The sequence below is a fragment of the Rissa tridactyla genome, chromosome 9, assembly GCF_028500815.1.
Source record: "Rissa tridactyla isolate bRisTri1 chromosome 9, bRisTri1.patW.cur.20221130, whole genome shotgun sequence".
Taxonomy (NCBI): Eukaryota; Metazoa; Chordata; class Aves; order Charadriiformes; family Laridae; genus Rissa; species Rissa tridactyla.
In genome coordinates, this window is record NC_071474.1 from 33,659,831 (window position 1) to 33,681,693 (window position 21,863).

The window sequence follows — 21,863 nt, forward strand, 5'->3', positions numbered from 1 at the left end:
GTTTCTTATCCATATTCTTCAAAACAATACACATATGTTTAATTTTAGTACTATGAGCATTTCCACTGCATGTATGAGTCTTTGAAGGACTGGAGGTAACTAATAATGCAAGGCAGGAGCGGTTATATATATATATATATGTATGTATACACACACATACATATATATCTCTCTCTGTATGACTAGACTTACTGCCAAAATGCAGAAAGAATATTTAAAGGCTGGGTGGAAAAAAATCACTAATTGTAAGCTGTTACTGTAATTTTAGAATTGGTAGATGGTATTGAAGTTATTTTCAAACCTGCAACTCAAGCAACACCAACTTTTTATAAACTCATCAATTTTATAAACATAACGCATTATCAGTTTAACAGAGAAAATAAGTATTTCTGTACTGGAAGGTTATTTAACAGCAGCAACCTCCTACTGAACAGTGGAGTAATCACATATTTGTGATAGGAAGTTTACTTTATGGCAAAAATTTCCAACTATATAACTATTATTGGGTGACAATGACTGTACACCACTATGTATCTGGTGAAATAACATAAGATAAAAACGACACAAATTTGGATAGTTGCCTTACCAGGACACCAGTTGCAACACAACAAAGATTACACAAAGAAAAATATGAGGAATTTTTCAATTTTCGTAAGAATAAATATTTTCGGCCAAAAATATAAAGTAAAATACATGAACGTAGCATATACGCCCATATGCTGTGTTTCACCATTTCAAGTAAAGCCCCCAAATCTTCATTATCCTTTAAAAAATAGGGAGCCCTGTCTTAGAGGTGTAAACTTACAACATTGTTTTTAAAATTAGTGGTTACTCCCAAACCATCAACCATCCTGTGTATTTTCAAAGATCTGCAGTCTCCAAAATTTAAGCTGAAGTAATGGAAACATATCAGGAAGCCTGTATATCCAGGGCCTCGGGAATCACTTTTCTAAAAAAGCAAATGTGTAATATAACAAAATTTGAAAAATATATATTGGTCTGAGAAAATGATATAGACTGTCATTTGTAAGACGTTGCCTTTTGTTTCAAATACCTCGACAAAAAAAGGCAGTAAATCTGCAATTGCTATTGCTTAATATGAAGTAAATTTCATAGTTTCAATCTATTTTTTAAACACATTTAGATAAGGAGAAAACAATCAACACAGCAGGACATGTAATCTTTGTCAAGTTCCAAAATACTAGGACTTCTTTTAAAAACAGATCATTAAAATATTCTATTGTTTAAGCAATATGACTTCAATCACAGACTGCTAACCCATCGGTGCTAAATTATCTGATGACTTTTCCCAGTGACAGTTCTCAGGAACAGGAATGCTTACTTTATGTCAATGGAATATGCAAGTGTCTTCCAGATCTGACTCATCCACCAGAAGCACTACATATTTATTATCTCGTCACTTAAAATTAACTGAAAAAACACAACAGAGAACCTTCATAAATATATGCTGAATCCCCCTGAATAAACAAGGTTTAAAGGAAAACTCAGCACATTTCCAATGTTAAACTTACCTTACTTCGTTGTTTTCAGGTGTGTGATGTCCAGATTCACCGTGGATTGCCAGCTCCCAATTCACGTGATGCCTCAGCATGCACTATGCCGGTGATATCACACCCACCATAGGAGCCCACAGGGATAACATGAGGGCAAGATAAGTCCCATGGCTTTACAATTTTTCATATTTTTCTAATGTCTGCTATACTTATTTTATATCCCATAAGTTACAATATAGGAGTATTAATATTAAAATGTTTAGAAAATTATGTAACACTGTATTGTAATATACTAAAAAGGAGGTGGTGGTGGAACAGTACCTTACCCCTAAAGGCCAGCTCCAGTGTTGTTCTTTGGTGGGTCACCAACATAGTGCATGCAGGGCCGACACACGGATCGGGAGCTGGCAATCCGCTGTGGGTCTGAATATCGCAAACCTGAAAAACAAAAAAGGGTATGCTTTAAGGGACATGTGTGCTAACTCCTCCCTGGCAAAACGGGATGTACTGTTCATAATTTTCCCATCTCAGGATGAGATGGATTAGGTTCACGATCACACCATATGCATTAATTTTGTGTTAATTTCATTTTTAACCAGACCCTTTTAAACAAGTATCTGGAGATTTAAAACTAGGGATCGTGCATGTGCCGTGGCATTCCATTGTGAACATACCAAAAAAAGTTCTTAAAGTCTTATGCCTATAAGGCTAATTTAAAAAAGCTGAATTCATCTGCACTGAGATAGCAGAGTGGCGATAATCCTCTAGTGAAAATTTCCAATTACAAAATCATACGCAACTAGTTTACAGTACTATCAAGACAAATGTATTATTTTCCAAATAGTATTTACACATAAAATATCTACATAGGAATGTTGTCTTAAAATGGTGAAAAATCGCCTTGCAGAATATTTAAACTGTAACTCCCAACAAAAGAATACGATAAATTAAAATTCCACACTCAGCTCAGCTTCACACCCACAAATGTAGTATTTTAGAAGTCCCCAAAATGTGTTCCACAGAACAGCTGGCAGTATTCCCTACGGGCATTATCTGTCATTTTATGTAAAGTCCCCCCATTTTAGATGCTAAATTTCATTATAAGACAGCTAAGTATTTTGAGATTCTTTAAATACTATCATTTTGATGTGATTTACATTATAAAAACGGTCAACAGTCCTATATATATACACCCCAAAGGAAATATAATAAAATTAACTTCCTACAATATTTACTGAACATTTGACAATTTAAAAACGTAAGTAAATAAAAAGGGTTTTAAACTGCTTGATAAACTGAGGCATTTAACTAGTCTACACAACAGATTATCTTCATAAACATAATATTCAAGGCTAGTTTTAAAACATTTAAAAAAAAAAAAAAAACAAAAAATGAACAACTGCATAAGACTAGTTCAGTTTTGCTGAGAAAAGAAATCAATAGCAGATACTTTGTTGGGTCAAGCTGGCATACCCCACATAACACAGCCTCAAAAGTTTGCAGAGGCAAGAGATTGCCATAATTTATCTAAAATTATTACTTTAAACAAAATTCTAGATTAATAATGTAGCTTCCAGCTGTGATTATTCAGGCATATCATGATTATACTTATATGTAAATCTAATTTGCTGAAAACTAGGCCTCAAACTGGCTTCAAAACATTGCAAAAGCCATCAGCAGGCTTGAGAACACTTGACAAAATGATAAACTTATCACACTTATCTATCTTAGAAGGAATTCCAAAGATGACTTTACTTACAATTACAAAGGTGCAGTTGGAAATACCGCAGTTACAGAATACAACTCATCGTAAGTACTCTGTCAGAAAGGAGGAATTTTTTCAATGAAACAACTGACTGTAAAAATTGTGTTCCTTTATTTACAAAAACACAGGAATTTTTCTGTTGGAAGTCTAATTTGCTTTTAGACTGAGGGGTTTTTTGTTCTTTTTCCAAAAACCCTTTTTGACTTCTATTAGTGACATATGGCATTACAGTATTGATAGAATGGTTAAAAAAAAATCATTGCTGTCCATTCTATACTGAACAAAAAACAAATACCAAAAGTATATTTTGCATAAGGGACATAAATGCTATGAAATACTGAAATCATTATAATGACTAATCAGTCATGTCCTCTGTCTTGAAATTTTTAATAAATGCTGCTTGCTGTGAACAGACTGACACTTTGACACACTTGGCATTGCTGGTTTTGGTGTTTTTTTGGGGTTTTTTTGTTTTTTTTTTTTTAACATATTGCTTCTGACTAAATAAAACCTGTTTGGACCTACTCACATGTCAGTAACTAATCTGGAGAAGTCAAAAATCTAAAATGAACTATCATACATTTTATCAGATTTGTTTAACAATAAAAAGTGGTACCTTGAATATAATTTAGCCACTGAAGAAACATAATAGACCTAAGTCTATATTCTGGATCCTTTCAGTAGCTCCCACTCAGCAAGTAAAGGACCACACAGTTTCCTCAGAGTTGAATGGTGTGGGGAAACTGCAGTGGGCAGCCACTTCCCAGTGTCAGAGAGCTGATCAAGTAATGCACACAATCCCCTACTGTCAACTTCAGTCCAGAACAGCACAATGTACAATAAAATGCCTATTATAATTTTTAATACAGCTACACAAACAGTATTTTGTGGACACACATGAGAAAATGTTACAAGTTAGACATCTTAAAAACCTGTTTTAAAAACCTATTGGTTGGACTCGATGATCTCTAAGGTCCTTTCCAACCATGAAGATTCTATGATTCTATTTCTTTGTTGGATTCTACTGATTAAACCCAACATGTTATTTTTACACAAATGTACATAACATGATAATAAATGTGTGTATTTTAAGAAAAAGTATTATACTCAAAATATGTGTAATGTTTTAACTTTCCAATGTGTTTTTCTTAACATGCAGGAACATCTAGTTTCAGAAACACAAACATACACACTCATTCACTCAACAGCATGAATGTCATTCTACTTCTTGCTGTATCAGCGCTAATGGATTTTTCATCAAGAAAACCCAAATCCAGACACCAAGAATTAACTGTGCAACTGACTATTATTTGAGAGTTCCAGTACAGAATGCAGCAAGAGTCCAGTTATAGCAAATTCTCCCCACCAGACCACTTCTACTTCACCTAATTTCCTGTTTATATCTACCTTTGTTTAACTTACAAGATATCATTAAGTAGTCTTCAGATGTACTCTTGCCATCATCGTCGTCTTCTGTTTTTATAGTCACTGTGGAGCCAGGAACAGTACCAGCTGCTTGAATGACCGCTTCAGAATCTGAGTTCGTTACAAGAACTTCTTCTGAAACCACTGTAGGCGAATTGGCTCCTGACACAGAATCTTGCACCACATGCTCCAGATGTCCATCAGGACCCGTAACAAGGTCAGCCACAAAAACCTGATCTGGAACTCTAACGGTTTCTGTTATTAGATCAGAAGTCAAAACATGATCACTGGTATCTAACGCTTCTTCAATAGCAACATCAGCTTCCAAGACAGAGTCGGGAACAATTACACCTTCTGTTACAACATCAGTTTCAGTGATGATGTCAGGTCCTTGAACAACTTCAGCTGCTAAGCCATGATCAAGAGTTATTCCATCATCGGTAACAACATCAGAAACTAGGACAGCTTCAGGGACTGATACGACAATATGGTCTCCATCGATATGAGCAGTGCCAGCCATTCCAGCCACTATGAAACAATTATGAACAAGGAGAAAGATGTTAAAATTATTGCATTGGCAATTAGTTTATCTAAGGAATGGAATAATCGTATAGATAAGTTAAACACAGACGTACAAATCTGTTAATTTTCAACAATCCACATTTTGCATTTCACCCGATAGGCTATCCAAAGCAGCCTGTACCCTTTAAATGAAGAAAAACAAACAATGCCACTTCTTTAAGACATAATGAGGAGCTTGCCCCAAATTTAGGTTTTAGAATGCTGATATGTTAAAAACTACAGACCATTTTGCAATTTCATCTTTTTTTAAATTCCGGTTAGAAATCACTTGATTACAGTAGCAATTTGAACCTTCACAGAATTCTTGCATGATACTGGAAGTGTGGCAACAATAAATAAATTGCTGTTACAATAAAAGGACCCTCATGTTTTAGACTGCATGGGCCTTGGTAAAAATACATACTCAGTTGTATGCAATATTTATAGTACAACTTTCAACACCTTGCCACGTTGCAAAGAACGGCTAGAAGCAGAAACCTGTTTTTCATTAACAGACCTGACTGGTCAGTCATATTTGCAGACTACTTTTCTATACGTAAAAAAGAATACACAGTGAATTATTTTAATGCACACATAAATAGCAGTTTTAATCTTAATGAATAAAAGAAAATGGTTCTTATCAGAGTGAAAAAAATTATTCAGCATTGTACTGCAAATTCAATTATTTTGGTACACTCTGAGGAATATTAATTCATGTTAGAACAAAAACATGGTCCTTCCTAATACTTGAGAAGGTCATCTCTTGTCATAATGCAGAAATGGAGACGCACAAAGAGAAGAGAGGAGATTTCTTGCTGTCCTTTCGCTAAACCTTAAAAATTGCTGAGGTTATTTAGCACTGCCACCAAAAGAAACAGTATTCATTAAAAAAAAAAATCAATTTAGAAACAAGTCTTCTTACATTAGTACAGTCTCAGGACTGATGTTCTTAACAGAAGAGTTCTAAGCACATGTGAATGTGCAGATTTAGTTAAATCTGTAAATTCTTGTCTACACATTATCTATTGTCACACAAAGACATTATTTCCCACCACACTTACTGAAATACCCTAAAGGAGAACTGGAGACAATAATCAAGGTAAGCCCACAAAAGCTCGAATGTTGTTTCCACCCCGCACTGGATGTTATTTACATCTTCTGTATGCTGGAGATGTAACAACTAGTCAATGTGGTTTCAAGCAGAAGCACATGCACCACAAAACTGTTGAACTCCAGATAACATTTTCTATCTCATCTAGAGCACTCTGGGACACAGACTTAACTCCTTTTTATTTTCAGAATGACTTCAATATTTTGCAATAAGCGACATTTTCAAGATAAGCAACCAAAGCAGACAAAGACATATTATACACCACCCTAAATTCTGAATTTTCTCAAAAAAGTCATGCAAATAGCATTATTATATTAGTCAACTCTACGCCTTAATATAATTTGTAAGTATACACCAAAAACCTGAAAAACAGTCTTGATTCTATTCATTACTTTTAATAGTTAAAATGTTTACCAAAATCCTGCATAATCATAGTGTGAGGCATTTTGGACTCTTGTGTTTGCAATCCAAGACTTCCACCACCTGGATCCATATTCAGCTAAGTTCATTCACAAATACCTGCAACAAAAGCAAAATCAGAATTTATACTGAATAGCATTAATGTGTTGATTAGCTCTACTGGACTGATGTGTCACACTGATAAACACAGAAAAGTATTTACCCAAAACCTCAAGGAAAAAGCATACAGTACTCTAAGAAAAGAATAACGTGTATTTTATGAAGTATTTTTCTGAACTAAAATTGTGAAAATATTTCCATCCATAAGTAGATACACAGCAGTTTAAAGAACCACACATGACAGCGAAACCAAACATGTCAGTAGTACTTGGTCAGGACTTAAAAGGCTACTTTATGTAAATCTTTGGTGACTGCCTTGCCTAGAACAGTTCTGTTTCTAATCTGTGGAATTTAACTGGAAAGTGCTTTCTAGTTACCTTCAGCATCCAGAGGTACAGACTTCAACATTACTTTATTTCAAAGAGCAGTAAGCACAAGAAATGCCTAAACCTTCAATTTCCCCACAGCAAACTGAACATTAAAATATTTTTGCAGTTTCATGAGACTATATGCATAGGGTAAGAGCTCAATGACTGACAGGAAAGATCTCACCTGCAATACCAACAGTAGCATCAGGCTTTAAGGCTTTAGTAACAAAACAATATAACACATTAGTAAGCAACTGAACCTAGTTACAGGTAACTTACTACCCAAAAGCAGAAACTCTGACAATAAGCAAGATAAATTTGCCTTAATCAAAGGGTAGCTAACCGCCTGCAAAAGCAAGAAATACAAGTTGGACATGAACAGTACACACATGCTATTACTAACAACATGTCTTACCATTAATAACATATATTAGCAACTATGCACGAAGAAGTCACCTTTGCTCTATCCCTGTCTGTATACACTCTTTAACTAATTATCAAGACCGGTGATTATGGATTTACAGAGCTGCATCAAAGAAAGTTGAAAATTGTATTGGAAATATCAGTTTTTCAGATTCTTTCACAATTTTGTATCTATCGGATATTTCAAAACAAATTTTAATGTGTGTATTTAACTGGACATTATGTTCAATTATAGGTTAGTTTCAAAAAAGCTGCATAGTGCACTAAATTTACAAGAACAAAACTGCCGAAGCTGGTTTTCTCTTCCAGCGGCTGTGTAGGAACCCCTCTGTATCATTTAAAAAGTCTGACAAAAAGGCCTGGTAGAAAATGTAACCAGCCCTCAAATATATTTGCAAGCACAGTGCAGAACTAGCCAGGATAACAGGCAACAGCTAAGCATAAGAAAGGCCAACTTATTTCAACGTCTCCATTGCCATGATACTTACTGCAGAAACAACAGTGCTCAACAGCCTTCTGTGCTGACACCATTCACCATTCCAGCGTTAGGACTGTATTACCCATACTGGTTGACATTTTATTTCAGAACTGTCAGGTTATTCTAGAAATCTTATCTTCCAACACTGTCCCTCCTGTGCTGCCTCGTTTCTGCTGCCAGGGAAAAGCTGGTCCCATGCTGCTATCTGCAATATCCCTCCGATAGAAAACGGATCCTTTAAAGTTTCTGGTAGAACAGACCCACCAACTCTTTGTAAACTCCTGACTGTTAGTCTTCACTGTTACATCTTTAGCTTGATTTTCTTTCTTTTCGACAATTGCTTTGTTGCTTTGGCTCTTCTAATTCCACTTAATGCTCAGGGGCTTCTGTTTCCCAATTTCTCTTTTGTCAGATTTGTCTATTTCCTTTAATCTTTTAAAATTACTGTTGTTCCTCAAACCTTGCCACACAGTCACGCCAGTTTTATTTCTGAGATTCTCACATTCATTAAAATGCAATTCCAATTACATCCAAGAATTTTCACATATGGAGAGTAAATGGTGAGCTTCTCACTAAACTCAGTTTTACCAAGATCTCCATTTCTGGTATCATATCTGTCTTGAGGATGCTGAATCTCCTTCATCAGGTACAGCTACACAAACTTGCTTTCAGAGAAAGAGAAAGCAAGTAACATTTCTTTGACAGAGTATTTCCATAAAATACAACCAAAAAGGATAAATTAGCATTCCTCCATATTATTTGCATTGTTACTAAGCACTAAAGTGTGCGGATTCTTAATTATTTTGCGATTTGCTGCAACCCAAAAGACTTTTACACAAGTTCTCAGCGCAGATGAAGTGACCGTAGAAGCAGCTACAGGAGTATACCGAGGGCAAGGCTTTCGTAGGTGAAAAAACTCTAGCTTAAAAAAACCTATGTCGCACGAGACCAAAAGCTTGTACTTCCTTGTCCTCTCATATCCAGGAACTGGAAATAAGTGCCAGTATCACACAGAAAATTATGAGTTTTAGGAGTTGTGGGAAGTGAACACAGAATAAGAGCTCAAGTGAGAACTATCTGCAACCCAGTGGTGCTGAGATGAATAGGGAAGTACAAATGCAAGTCTCGAAAATATGGTACTTCTACTGTTGTAGACCAAGTTGCTCTTCCGGATCACATAAAAAGTTGACCCCTACTCTACCACAGGAACTTCTTTAAGACTGCGCATCTAAATCCAAACTATGACAGAAACTTCAAGTACTATGTGGTACAAGATATTTGACAACCCTACTGCAACGAAATATACCACAATAGAGTTAAGAGCTAACATAGTCAAGCAAGGCAAATAACAAAATAAGCCAAGCTGCAAGAACAAATGGCTTAAGTGCCTGAAATATCTGAGATACCTCTAAGCCAGAATCAAGGGACCCAGAAAGAGCCAGGACCCAATGCAACTCACACTACGGCAGTAATCCAGAAGTAAACCAAACTTTGCAGTAGACACAACATTAATTTTTCTTAAAACAAGAAGCTTTATCAGTAACAGGCACTAGAGTATGCGGTAAAAGACCCTAAAATCTGAATGGATCAAAGTCAGTTACGACGTTTACTGCAACACTTGTGTCTCACCAGAAGTGACAGCACTGGATCCTTGGTACCAAACCAAGGCACCGTCGAGAAGGGAGATGCTGGCACTGTCAGTGCAGGGGCCACGCTGCGCTGGGCTGACCCACAGAATCGGGCACCAGGCTCAGGCTGCACACGGAAACTGACACTCCAGATGTCACTCAAGCCAGGCAGAAAGCCACCAAGGCGAGATGATGTGAAAAGTCAATTTTGGTGCTACATTGCTTTGCCTCCTTTTTTATGACTGTGTTAAATACCTTCACTTTAGCAGGTGATGCAGAATGCCTGCTCTGTGCAGTCCAAGGCATACATGCCAGGTGGGTACAATTTTGTCTTTGGGGTTTTTTTATATGAAAAAATACAAAACAGAGTAGCAAGAGAAAGAAGCAGTATGCAGAAAACTCAGTTCATGCTTACTGCATCTTCATTGTCAAGGAAGAAATTGAGCGGTGATTATTCCTTCTTTTATACTCTTGAAATCCTCAAGCGAAGGAAGCCGCAAGCAGTCTGCAGTGATGACAATTTCAAGAAAAAGTCACTGATCCACCCCAAGGATGTTCCAACTTAACTGAGAACACAAAAGAACCAAAGAACTTCTATCACCTGATGTCACTATCATCCTTTCAACGCTGTCTCCCTGTATTATCTGCTCAAACCTGCTTCTCTCAAATTGTCTTTAAAATCTAAAATACTAACTCTTGGTGACGACAACAACATAACATTCTTCTTGCAGAGCTGTAAGAATTCCCCAATGTAATTTCTTGATGGTGCCATAGCACAAAAACACAAGTCAAATGTTATCAATGAGGAAAGTAGTCAAAGATTTAACTAATCAATTCCAACCAAATTCCAATGTAGTTTTAAGTTTTAGCTTCAAAATCAAATTATTCCACCACTGTAAGAATTACAGATTAACCTCAGAACCTTAATGCAATGCTCTATCACTCCTAAATTTTTGTCAGTCACCTGAAACTCTTAAGGTAGGTAATGAATACTTGCTATTAGAAAGTAAGACACAGCTTAGACCATAAATGGCTAATTTAATACAGCCATTTCAGAATTAATGGAATACTCTGCAATTTCCTGACCACAGCCTTTATGCTCAGACAATCCTTCTTTTTTAATGTAAATGGATATAAAAAATTATCCTAAATTATATAAATCTGAGAGTACAGGAAGAATATGCTAGGCTTTTCTTCCTTCTTAATAAGCAATTTAATTTATTTTCAGATTATATAATTAGATGCCCAAATATACACATATTATATATTGTGCTACATAGAAAATTCAATACAAAGTCAGACTACAATTTTAATTTAGATTAAAATTTCTGCAAGGAAAGCAAATTATTAGTAAAAAGATTATTTTCCCAGTAGCTAACAGGACTATAAAAATTACCAAAGTTATGGGATGGTACCTTCTATGCACATAGTACTATGAATACCTTAAAATTCCACTAAAACCAGAGATGGATGATGACACACCAGCAATAAACATGCTGAAGCTGTACCTCAGTTGATGCACCTAGTATCCAACCATTACTTAAGGATGCTCTTCTAAACCCTCAATACAAAGGACATAGCTGCATCACTATACAATCACTGATTATTTTTTTTATATCTACTTTTGAGTGTTAAAGGAATGCAGTGACAGCAGGAAAAACCCTTACTGCTAATGCTGGAACAATTAACAACAGATAAGGCCTACAATTCTGCTACAACTGTCTATTTTTGCTCACAGATTTCAGTCGTGCAGATGACTTAGTTTCACACACTACATACGCATACAAATCTTACTATTGGAAGCAGCAAAAAATGTAGTACAGTGATTAACTGTGGTTCTTCACAGCTTCTTTGTGTAGTATACCATGTTACATACCCACACAATCATAGAAGCAGTCCAATCATATGTTTTAAAAACAGAGAAATAAGGCAGAAAGCCACAATTCTCTAAACTGTCATAATCCTAAATTTATCCATACCTCTCTTGCCTCTATTAAGATCTCAAGTTTTTCCTCTCAATTTCCCTTCTCCTCTCTGTGTTTAGAAGAAAATACGAGAAAATGCTTTATTAGCATCAGCCAATAAAATAATATCACTTTACAACATTCCATTAATATTTTCATTGATTCTTTTTTATTATAGCACACTATCTTGCACCAGGAAGAAGTACATTACCACCAGATCCCTAAATGAAGAATTTCATAAAACCTAAACTGAGACTCCCAGAGCAGTGCCTCAAGGCTAAATTTAAAATACACGTATGTATCTGATATTGTTTTGCTTTTTTGAAAAAACACAGTTCTAACTAGCTTCAGGACGCTGATTTTAATCTTATTTCAGTCCTCTATGCCAAAGCTCTTCCTCAGACAGGGCTCAGCTGAGACCAGGAAATTAGAGTAAAAACAGGGATATATGACCTGTCTACAGACAGGAACACTACTGTAAATTACTACTGCAAACGGTATTTTTTGAAATCAAAGATAATGGCTGGCAATTTGGGACTACCGAAGAACACATACCTGTAATAGCAACACTCAACTGAAAAACTGGTAAAGGCCCAGGCTCTTATAAACATTGCTCTTAGTATACACATTGATTTATTCTTAGCTTACTCTTACCATAAAACCAGTATCATAAAATAAGCACTAATATTTTAATTTTCTTTGAGAAACCTTTCAGAAAACACCCTAAATTGAGAGATCTTCAACAAGTATTTTAAGGAGAAGGGAAGAAAAATGAATGCCTCAGCACTTCTACAGTTCCCAGGGAAAAAAGGGTATCATTCTTGGACCCAGAGGCACAATGAAGCTCCCAATCAAAATGCTAGCTTACAGGCATTGTTGCCGTCTTTAAAATTTTTATAACACAAAAAAGATTTCTACAAAATGCCAATTACAACTTAATAAATCTGCATAAACAAAGAGTATGTATTTAATACATTTTGTTACATCCTGAACAATGTGTCCTCCAAACACTAAGCATCTCCCCAGTTTACTCATACAATTATTCCCAATACGTTCAGGTGATACATCTTCACATAAAGTGTATTTGCACGGTCAATTCTTAAGCACTCCTTTAAAATAGAGAATATTTTCTAAATAATAATGTAAGTCTTGTTTATGTATAATAAAGGACACCACAACATCATAGTTTGTCTGGCGTTTCAGATACTTGTAAGCTCCATATGACACGTTGATGAAACCAGAAAGACTAAGCTCAGATATAGAGTGACGTAATACAATAAATAAACTTATATGTAGTTAAAAAATCCAAGCCAGACACTTTCTCATTATCTTATCTGTTAACATTCCAGTTCTAGAAGAATACAAGAGAATTATCCTCCCCTAAAGACACTTCAGGGTTTGGGTTGTTGTTCCCACCCCACCCCCCCAATTTTTAATGCAGAAACCAACAGAAACGCAACGAGAAACATCCCGCTCAGGCAGAAATCTTCAAGCAGAGGCACCCAATACATAAAATAACGCGCAGGTTATCACAGAAAAAAAGACCGTGTATGAAAAACTAACGGGACTCCACGGGAGACACGCCGCCGGCAGGGGCTCCGCGGGAGGGCTGCGCCGCGCTGTCGCGATCCTCCGCGCTCCTTCGGACGCAGAGGAGCGCGGAGGATCGCGACAGCGCGGCGCAGCCCTCCCGCGACCGCAGTGGGACGGGGAGGCGGGGATAACCCCTGTCCCGGCGGCGCGACGGCCCGCGGAGCCGCAGCCTTCCCCGCCCCGCCGGCCGACATCTTGTTTTCCGCCATTTTCTGCCCGCCCGAAAAAGGCCCCTCAGCCGCAGGCCCGGCCGCCGCCGCCCGCCGGCGCCCTCCCGGTGCGGCAGAAGCCGCCGGCGGCGGCCGAGCCCCGGCAGACCCGCTGAGGGGAGGCGACCGTCGGGCCGGCCGGGCGGCGGCAAGGCCTCGGGCGCGGCCTGCGGTGAGGCCTAGCCGCCTTCCATTGTCCCCCATCCCCCGCCGGCGCAGATCCCGACGGCCGGGCTCACCTGTGCGGCTCCCCCGCGCCGCGGGCCGGGGCCCGGGGAGGGGCGGGGGGTGGTGGGGCCTCAGCTCTCCCGCCGCCGCGGCCGCCGCGGCCTGGCATTCGCGTCCGCCGGGTCCGGGCCTGCACCAATCACCGGGCTGGGCCGGGCGGCGGGGCGCGAGCGCGCGCGGCCTGCTCCCCCCCCCAGCCCGGCCTCGCGGCGGCCGCCGCACGTCAGCGCGCGTCGAGCAGGCGCAGCTGGCGCGGTGAAGCCGCTGCCATCAGTCTGCCCGGAACCCACACAGAGGGTTCCTCGGTCGGAGCAGGCCCTGCCGCCACGGTCTACGCTGAATTTCAAGTATTTCCCACATAAATGCGGGCGTTTCAGGGAGAAAGCGAAAGCACGTGGGAAGGGAAAGGGGTTCCAAAAAGGTTACTGGGGCAGCGTCGCCCTCCTGCCACCCACCGGTACTTCCTAAGGGGAACGAAGGCAGCGGTAATCCTCTTGGTGTCATTATTGTACACTACTATGACATTAAAGACACCTTTCTTTGGTACTTAAAATACATTCTTTAACAAACAAAATGCCCTGAGTCACATCCCACCACTATTCAGTGAGTGTGAGACCAGACATCACAAAATAAACATTGCCACCTAAGGGGCCATCAAACCACCAGAGATAACCATCCCAGATAGAGCAATCCATTCAAGCACAGTCCCGAAAAAGGATATTTAAGTCCAAAGTTCTGGGGAGAAAAAGGGGGAATCTTACAAAGATACAGCTGGCCTGTAGGAGATTCTTCCCCCCCTTGTCCAGGACGCTGTGCAAGGTGACTTCCCGGGACTGAGTGGCCTTACCTGAGAGAGAGGGTAAGTGATTTAATAACGTATGTATGATGTCTAGAGCATGCTCTAAGATCGTGGTTTGTGCACTCGTTTAAGGTATTGATATCTAGCGCGCTGGTGGTTTGGTGTTGTTACTTTCTGGGATCACTTGTTAGTTGGTAATAGTGTATTCTGTGAATTGTTTTGTTCTTTTCCCGTTAAATTGCAACAGTGCATTCTTCCATTGTATCCATAAGAACTTGCAATAATGGCATATCGGACCTCTGAGTAAAGTCCAAATAAATTGTTAATTTGAACCTCTCAGTGAAGTGTTCTTCTCTCCGTCACAGGGTTGTAACTATTAATTTTTCTAAACCTGCTGGAAGCTAAGAGTCTTGTAGCATATGCACCCCTCTGGCTTCGGAACAGACTCATGCAGTTGCTGCACGGACTGGGCATACTGCAATGGTCAAATTTCAAACACCATTAGGGAAATGCACGCAATTGTTTTCTTTTCCTGGTTGAAATACAGATAACTCATAGAAATTAATCTTTGTGTTATAAATTTTTGCCTTTACAGTTACATTTGAAATTAATTTTGTTCATGGACAGTGGGATTCAGTTGTCTAAATGTCTAATAGGATGTCCCTAATGGATACGGCAGATACGACGACCTCCAGAAGACTTGCCCTTTTCTAAAACAGCAGCGGGACATCAGATGGAATGCCACAAAGCATCAAAAATGTCACCAAACACCTATGTTTAGGTACTGAAGTCATGCAAGTAAATCTCATTTTGCACTACACAACTATAATTTGCAGCTAAATACAGAGTTACAGTTTTTTTTTTTTTTTTTCTTATGGAATTCTTAAAAGATTCTTACTCCTGGACTTTCACCTCCTTAACGTAGAACTTGGACATCTCTCCTACATTTCACCTGCCTCCCCTCTTTCTTCTTTTAAGGGGTAAACAATAAAGCAGTGGGGTAAAGCTGTCCATAACATGCCACACACAAAAGTAAATACAGTATTAAGAACATTCTAATCGGTTCTTCCAGCTCTAGCAAAAAGATAGACATTCAAATGAGAAAGTAATTTCAAACTGATCAACACAATTAAGGAATGAGAGGAAAAAATACCTGAAAAAGGAAATCACAAAACTGAATAGTCAGGGAAATGGTGAGAGAGAATCTCACAAGGTGATACAATCAGACAAGCAGAACTACAGAGAGATTAATTATCCCCTTTTCTTCAACAAAATCCCATCTGTGCTGGATTCTGTCTTCTGGAGTAATACCAAGGGGAATCTCAAAAGCAAAATGAGCATAAAGTAGCAACAAGCAACAACAAGGCTATTGCCAACAGCGTGACACAACATTCAACATCGGACCCAACATGCAAATTTGCAGAGCGAGGCAGCAATTACGAGGAAAATCAATCCAAAGCACTGGTCAGAAGCACAGAAACAACACAGAAACAAAAAAACAACCAAACAACCCACACCAAGAAACCAAGATCATAGGAATCCAAATATCAAAAAGTGCAGCAGTGAATCACAAAGAATAAACAAAAGCCAAACCACCATTCTGTATATCAATTTAAACTGTTTATACTTGACGGCGCAGTAGCACATCATAACCATGGTACCTAGCAGACAACCAGAATTGTTCCTTACCCTTCAGTTCAGAACACAAAGATTTCTAAGAATTACAGAGCTTCTCTGCTCTCCAGGTAACAGGCAATCAACTAAAGCACAATACTTGGCAGATGGCATATTCAAAAAGGTTTTCCTTATTATTGTTGTTAGAAGTGACACCAGAATATTTCAAGCAGTTTCTTCACAGCTTGCTTTCACAAACAACTGCCTGATGTTAACATTGATGACCTGACCATGACTGGTTAACACCAAATTGAATGCTCAAATTCTGTGATCACTTTTAGGTTGGTAAACAGAGCTAGAGGTCAGCAACAACCAGAGCTTGTTAAATTATGGCACTACTGGAGGCCAAGAAGTGACAGGAAAAAAAACTATTCACTGACAAAATTCACCGACAGATTAGGATCTGACTTTCTGGGGTCAAGATAGTTTAAATGGATCGTTTACCTAAACAGATGCACTAACACCATTATTGTATGTTTCTGAAGATAACAGAGAGAGAAGCATGTTCACTGCTCTTATTTCTGACAGAAATTGATGGATGGGTAAGTGGATGACAGTAGGATACTTTTACTGACCACGTCCTTTGAAAAAACAGTGGGTAAGACAAGTAAAAGCAATGGCATTCTTCCATGCTTCATCCTCTGGTGATGCCAGAACAAGGTGGTGCTTCAAGTTGGTGGTGCAGATATTACTAATATGAACATTTAGCTTCTTTGTGCTTTAATCAGCAACAAAATTCTTAACAGTGATATGTACAAATATTCTTCTAGGCTGTCTGCAGTCCCAGAACACATTGTAGTGCACGTTTGCAAGCAGTCAACATTCAGAAAATCTTTGGATTCTTTTTAATGACTTTTGGTGCCGGTGATTTCAACTATCCATGAAAAATTCTTCTGCCAGCATTAGATGATTTAACATTTGGCAAATCTGCCCTCAGTATGCGCTAGGTCCAGACTTAAATGCCCATGGGTACCTTGCAGCAGTATAAGTAAAACCAGTAAAACTTACCCACTTTGGATATTTGTTACATTGGGGGAGAAATGGGGGGGAGGGGGGGGAGAGGGGGAAGCCATTGTGGTTGGAGATTAGAGAATACCAGCTAGGATGGCAGCTGAGTTAGAGCCAAGAAAAGCTGCCAGCTTTGGAGCCACCCTTCCTTTTTTCCCCAGCAGGAAGCTGTACCCATCCACTAAATACTTGCAAGGAACAGGGAGCAAAATGAAGAGGTTGGAATAGGTTCCTGGCTTCTCTTCCAATGTACTTGCATAGGAAACTCAATACAGTCTGGGCAATAACAGGGTTGTGGAGAGCATGGAAAGTGCCAAGCTGCAGGTAAGGCATGGAGAACATTCCTATTTATATGAAAGAAATGACAATCTTTTCAACTTTCTAAAAACCTTAATATTCTGGTTTTGTCTTATAGTTTCACATATTACCTAATACTAAGGAAAATAATAATTTAATATAAATGTTAAAATAATGTGTTTGAGACTTTTTTGAAAATATATACAGGACTTGAGTATCGTTAATTTTTCAGTTGGTGGCAAGGTAGTCAATTTTCCATAGCTTCATTTATTGTCATTATTTACAAAACAAGTTACAAAGAAAGCCACTGCATCTTTAAGGGCAAACCATTTCAGCTGTTAGGATCAACAAGACAACAAAGGAAGACAAAATGAAAAAGAAACAAGGGACAATGGGAGGGGCTCAAAAGCTGAGGTTGCTACATTAGTCAATACTTCAGTATATGATGCATCTTCGGATAGGGGGAGGCCGAGTGCCTTGGTTATGTTTGTCCAGTGCTGCCAGCGTCAGTGAGACTAAGTGGCTGTGCCTGAGAACAGAGCCTTCCCTTCTACCTAATTCTGCAGGTAATCGGTGTAACAAGAATACAGATTCTTCCTACACAGTTCAAAATTGTATGTAATTTGTTGTTTTCTTTCTTTAAATATTGGCTTTTTAAGGGGAAAACCAAAGCAATGTCAGTCAGGGCACAACAGGCTCTATGTGCTACAACGCCCTGAAGAATCTTCCTAATTACAGTTAAGAGAAATTCATGGTCCTGCTAACAGCATTAGATTCGGAACCATTCCTCACCAGCATGTGGAGGGACATTGTGACACGGAGTGGAGCAAACACCACACATAAATGGGTGAATCAAATGGACACCAAGAAGCAAAAATGACCTGGCAAAAGTTGTCTTTGACAAGCCTTCCTGAGAAATATGAAAAAAATGCAACCCCTTGCCCTCCTTTCCCGTTGATATGGATTTAAACCACTCTAGGAAGCAAACAAGGAAGAATAATGATTAGTGTTCTTATTTGTCATTTCTTATGCTGAAATTTGAGAAGACTTGTTCCTTTCTCATGAGTTTCTTCTGAGGAAGGGCAGCTTTTTGTGATAGGTACTGCTTGTTATTTAGATACAAGACACATGGTTAATCACAAAAGAACCCTGTTTCCCAACAGATGTGCATCAATTTAAGCAATACTTAGAAGCAGCTATGTAAACTGTACAATCAGGTATTCACAAAAAGTTGTCATCAATTACACTGTAAACGAATTGGATGCTAGTATCATGTTTTGTTTTATAATTATCTTCTATAGCTTTTCTTTGCAATAACATTTAGCACTTTCTAATAGTTACGGCTATTTCCTCTATGTTTCAGCCTACAATGTCTTACTGTTCTCTCAGCATTTGGATCGTTCATTGATCACGCAGCATTCCAGGACATTTCAGCTACAGGAAGCACTGGTACTTAATATTGCTGTAAAGAGATTAGAATTAAATCAGTAGTACGACATACGCTCCCCAGTATGCTTGCTATTAAAATAATCTGTATCTAATCTAACTACATTCGTGTATTTCTTTTATTAGTATCTGAATGGATGTGCTGCTTCTGAATGTGTACTCACAGATAGCTTGGGGAGATGATTTTAACGCAAATAACTGAATGTATTAAGACTTTGTGCACACAGGTTTTAAAATATTTAAAAACATTTCAGCAGGGCCAACTAGAAAGCAGCAACAGCAGAACATTTTGTTGCTATTGAGGTCTGTTTTTAAAAAAAAAAAATGAAGGAAGTTTCTGGCCTAAAAAGGAGGGCCAAAGGAGGCCAAAGAAATAAATCACAAAGAAATAAAGCCCAACAAAAGGGCTATTGTGGAAGATAAAACATGGCCACATGTGTCCACCTCTATTTCTTCCGACCCTATAGTGATCCTTTGCAAGTAATCCATAGATCAAAACACTGGCAGGAAAATCCCATATTTTCATTCCTTCATCATTTTTCCATTGGGTTAATGGCAAAACAGTCAAAGCACATCATGACTCCTTTTTATTTTTTTTTTTCCACTTATGCTAAAGGCCCCACCTTTTTAATATTTTTTGCGGTTGGAACATACACCTTTCTGAAATGTGACTTTTTTTGTAAAATGTTAATATTTTTATTTTTACAATAAACTTTACCCATTTTGTCTTTTTTTTTTTTTAAACTCCATTATGAAGAGAAATGCATGTTTTTTCTGGTTTTTACTGATAATTTGTACCAACTATTGGTACCTCCTGTACAGAAATAACCCAAAAGGCTCATTTACATAAACCAACTGTAATCACAAGATACTGATCTATCAAAATAAATGCCAGAAAGACAGTTGACAATGCATTTAGCAATTTTGATGAGGCTCATTTTTTAGGCATAGAAAGGTCTTATGGTAAATACATCTGTCTACAAATCGCTCAATTATCGGCAGGGGGGAGCCTGCTAGAACACTTAGTTACATAAATGATTTTGTAAGTTCTGGAATAAATAATGTAATTTCTCTGTACATCATACTATTTGTACACAAAACATACAATAGCAACTTTCCATGAAGCTTTAAGAAGTTTGAATTATGAAGTGGTAGAGGGAGGGGAACAGGAACCCCAGAGTCTCAAAGGAAAGCTGCTTTATAAGAGAAAGTACTAATAGAGCTATTAGCAGACATATCTTTCATGCATCAGTGGGAATTTTGTTGCATCATTTTTCAATATAGAGTTTGGAAAAATTTTAAAAATTTTACATTGTCAGTAAATGTAACAAGACAGTTGTTACATGAGAGTTAGGACTCTTATTACACAAGTTTTCAGCATGGCTGGGAACTCATAGCTTGATCTTTCACAGTATTCCAGTGAAATCATAAGACATCCTGGCATGAAAAAGTATTGGTGAAATAGGCACACAGCTTTTAGGCCTTTATTTTTTCATGTCAGCCGTGTAAATTCCCTTCACTGTACAGCAAGTTAGAACATAGAATTCCAGTAATTCCTCTGCCAGAGCTGCAGGGATATCTCCATATTGACTGCAGCGTCCGTTCTTAAGCGGTTGCCTTGGGTAGCCATTCCTCAGTTTGGTGAAAACCCTTTTTCTATTAGTTGTCGTATCTAAGTGCGAATGACTCAGAAAATGATTAAGACACTGCACAATTTATCCAGGCTCCAATGAAATTAGCAGGTATGTAATATTCCTGAAGAAAACACCCGTATAATAAAAGGTGGTTTTAGACTTCTTATTAGCTCACATTTTTGCTTAGTGACATACATACTACTAATCTGAATTAGGATAATCTCTTTTCAGTACCAAAACAGAAGATTATATAATATATATGCAGAGGTATGTTATTAATACCTACCCGGTACTGTCTCCTCTCTGCATAACCTGCATAAGAAAAATTATTGCTTGGAGAGCCAAATTTCTCATACTGATTAGGAAAACGGTCTGTTGCAGGATCTGGGTTCCGGAACGGCCGAGGATGCACAGGACTATGCGAAAGGGAAAAAAGATGTTATAAAAATATGTGTAAAAATGTACTGCAAATTACGTAAAGTGTTAGTTTAAACTGGTATAAAAATAATAAAGCTCACTCCTGCATGCATGACATTAAGGCAATAACATTAAGACATCTAAATATTCTGTCTTTTAAGTTCATTTTATTGTAAAACCCTCATCCTGCAAACACAGATAAAATTGAGTTTAAAGAAGCAACATATTCTTTGAGCTTTTTTTTTTACACTGTTACACTGAACAGTGCCATAATATCTATTTTCTGTATTTCTGTGATTATTTTGAAAATGATTTAAATTCATGATTTTGAAAATGTTTTAAATTCATGATAGGTATACCTTCAAGATTTTCAATGTTTATATTAAAAAAATCAGACCTTCTTGATGGACAAAGTATCAGAAAACTCCAGTCTGTTTCTGCAGTTGAACCCTAGTACTTACGAGGAGAATGTTCTATCATTTAGCTGCCTCATGGTAAACAAGTTCTCTACAAAAGTTGCACGTAGGAGCAACAGTTGGCTGGTGTTAGTGAGGAGGACTAAAGCGAGGAAGCAAAACTAAGGAAACTGCATTTCTAAAAAGTAATGAAAATGAATACATTTGTAATTATTAGAGGAAAACCATGAAAGCCTTTAGATAAATCAGTATTTTAGGATTTAGCTTCAGAAACAGAAATACACTTTTTGGTGTTACATTAGGAAAACAGACCAAGTCTTACACAGCAAGCTGATAAATTTAGTCCTGTGTGCTCGTTTATGTTTAGTAATAACGTATAAAATAGT

At 38.0% G+C, this 21,863-nt stretch overlaps 1 protein-coding gene across 17 annotated transcripts in view; it reads right to left on the reverse strand.

Annotated features, from left to right (window-relative positions):
- The window catches only part of ZNF711 (zinc finger protein 711), a 38,955-nt gene extending 25,001 nt beyond the window's left edge, over positions 1-13,954 (reverse strand). For 5 of the 17 annotated variants that reach the window (XR_008468338.1, XR_008468337.1, XR_008468336.1 and 2 more), the window contains exons 1-4: positions 11,772-13,291; positions 9,794-10,358; positions 6,791-6,895; positions 4,702-5,232 (exon numbers count right to left, since the gene is read on the reverse strand). Coding sequence is in view for 10 of the 17 variants with exons in the window: in XM_054213683.1 (XP_054069658.1) it covers positions 4,702-5,232; positions 6,791-6,869 (610 nt within the window). In the remaining 7 variants the exon portion in view is untranslated. Of the gene's footprint in view, positions 1-1,342; positions 1,432-1,532; positions 1,953-3,273; positions 3,333-4,701; positions 5,233-6,790; positions 6,896-8,174; positions 9,763-9,793; positions 10,359-11,771; positions 13,294-13,319; positions 13,376-13,797 lie in introns of those variants that run through there. The other 12 variants (XR_008468339.1, XM_054213683.1, XM_054213681.1 and 9 more) reach the window with 10 other exon arrangements.
- Positions 13,955-21,863: the final 7,909 nt, after the last annotated feature.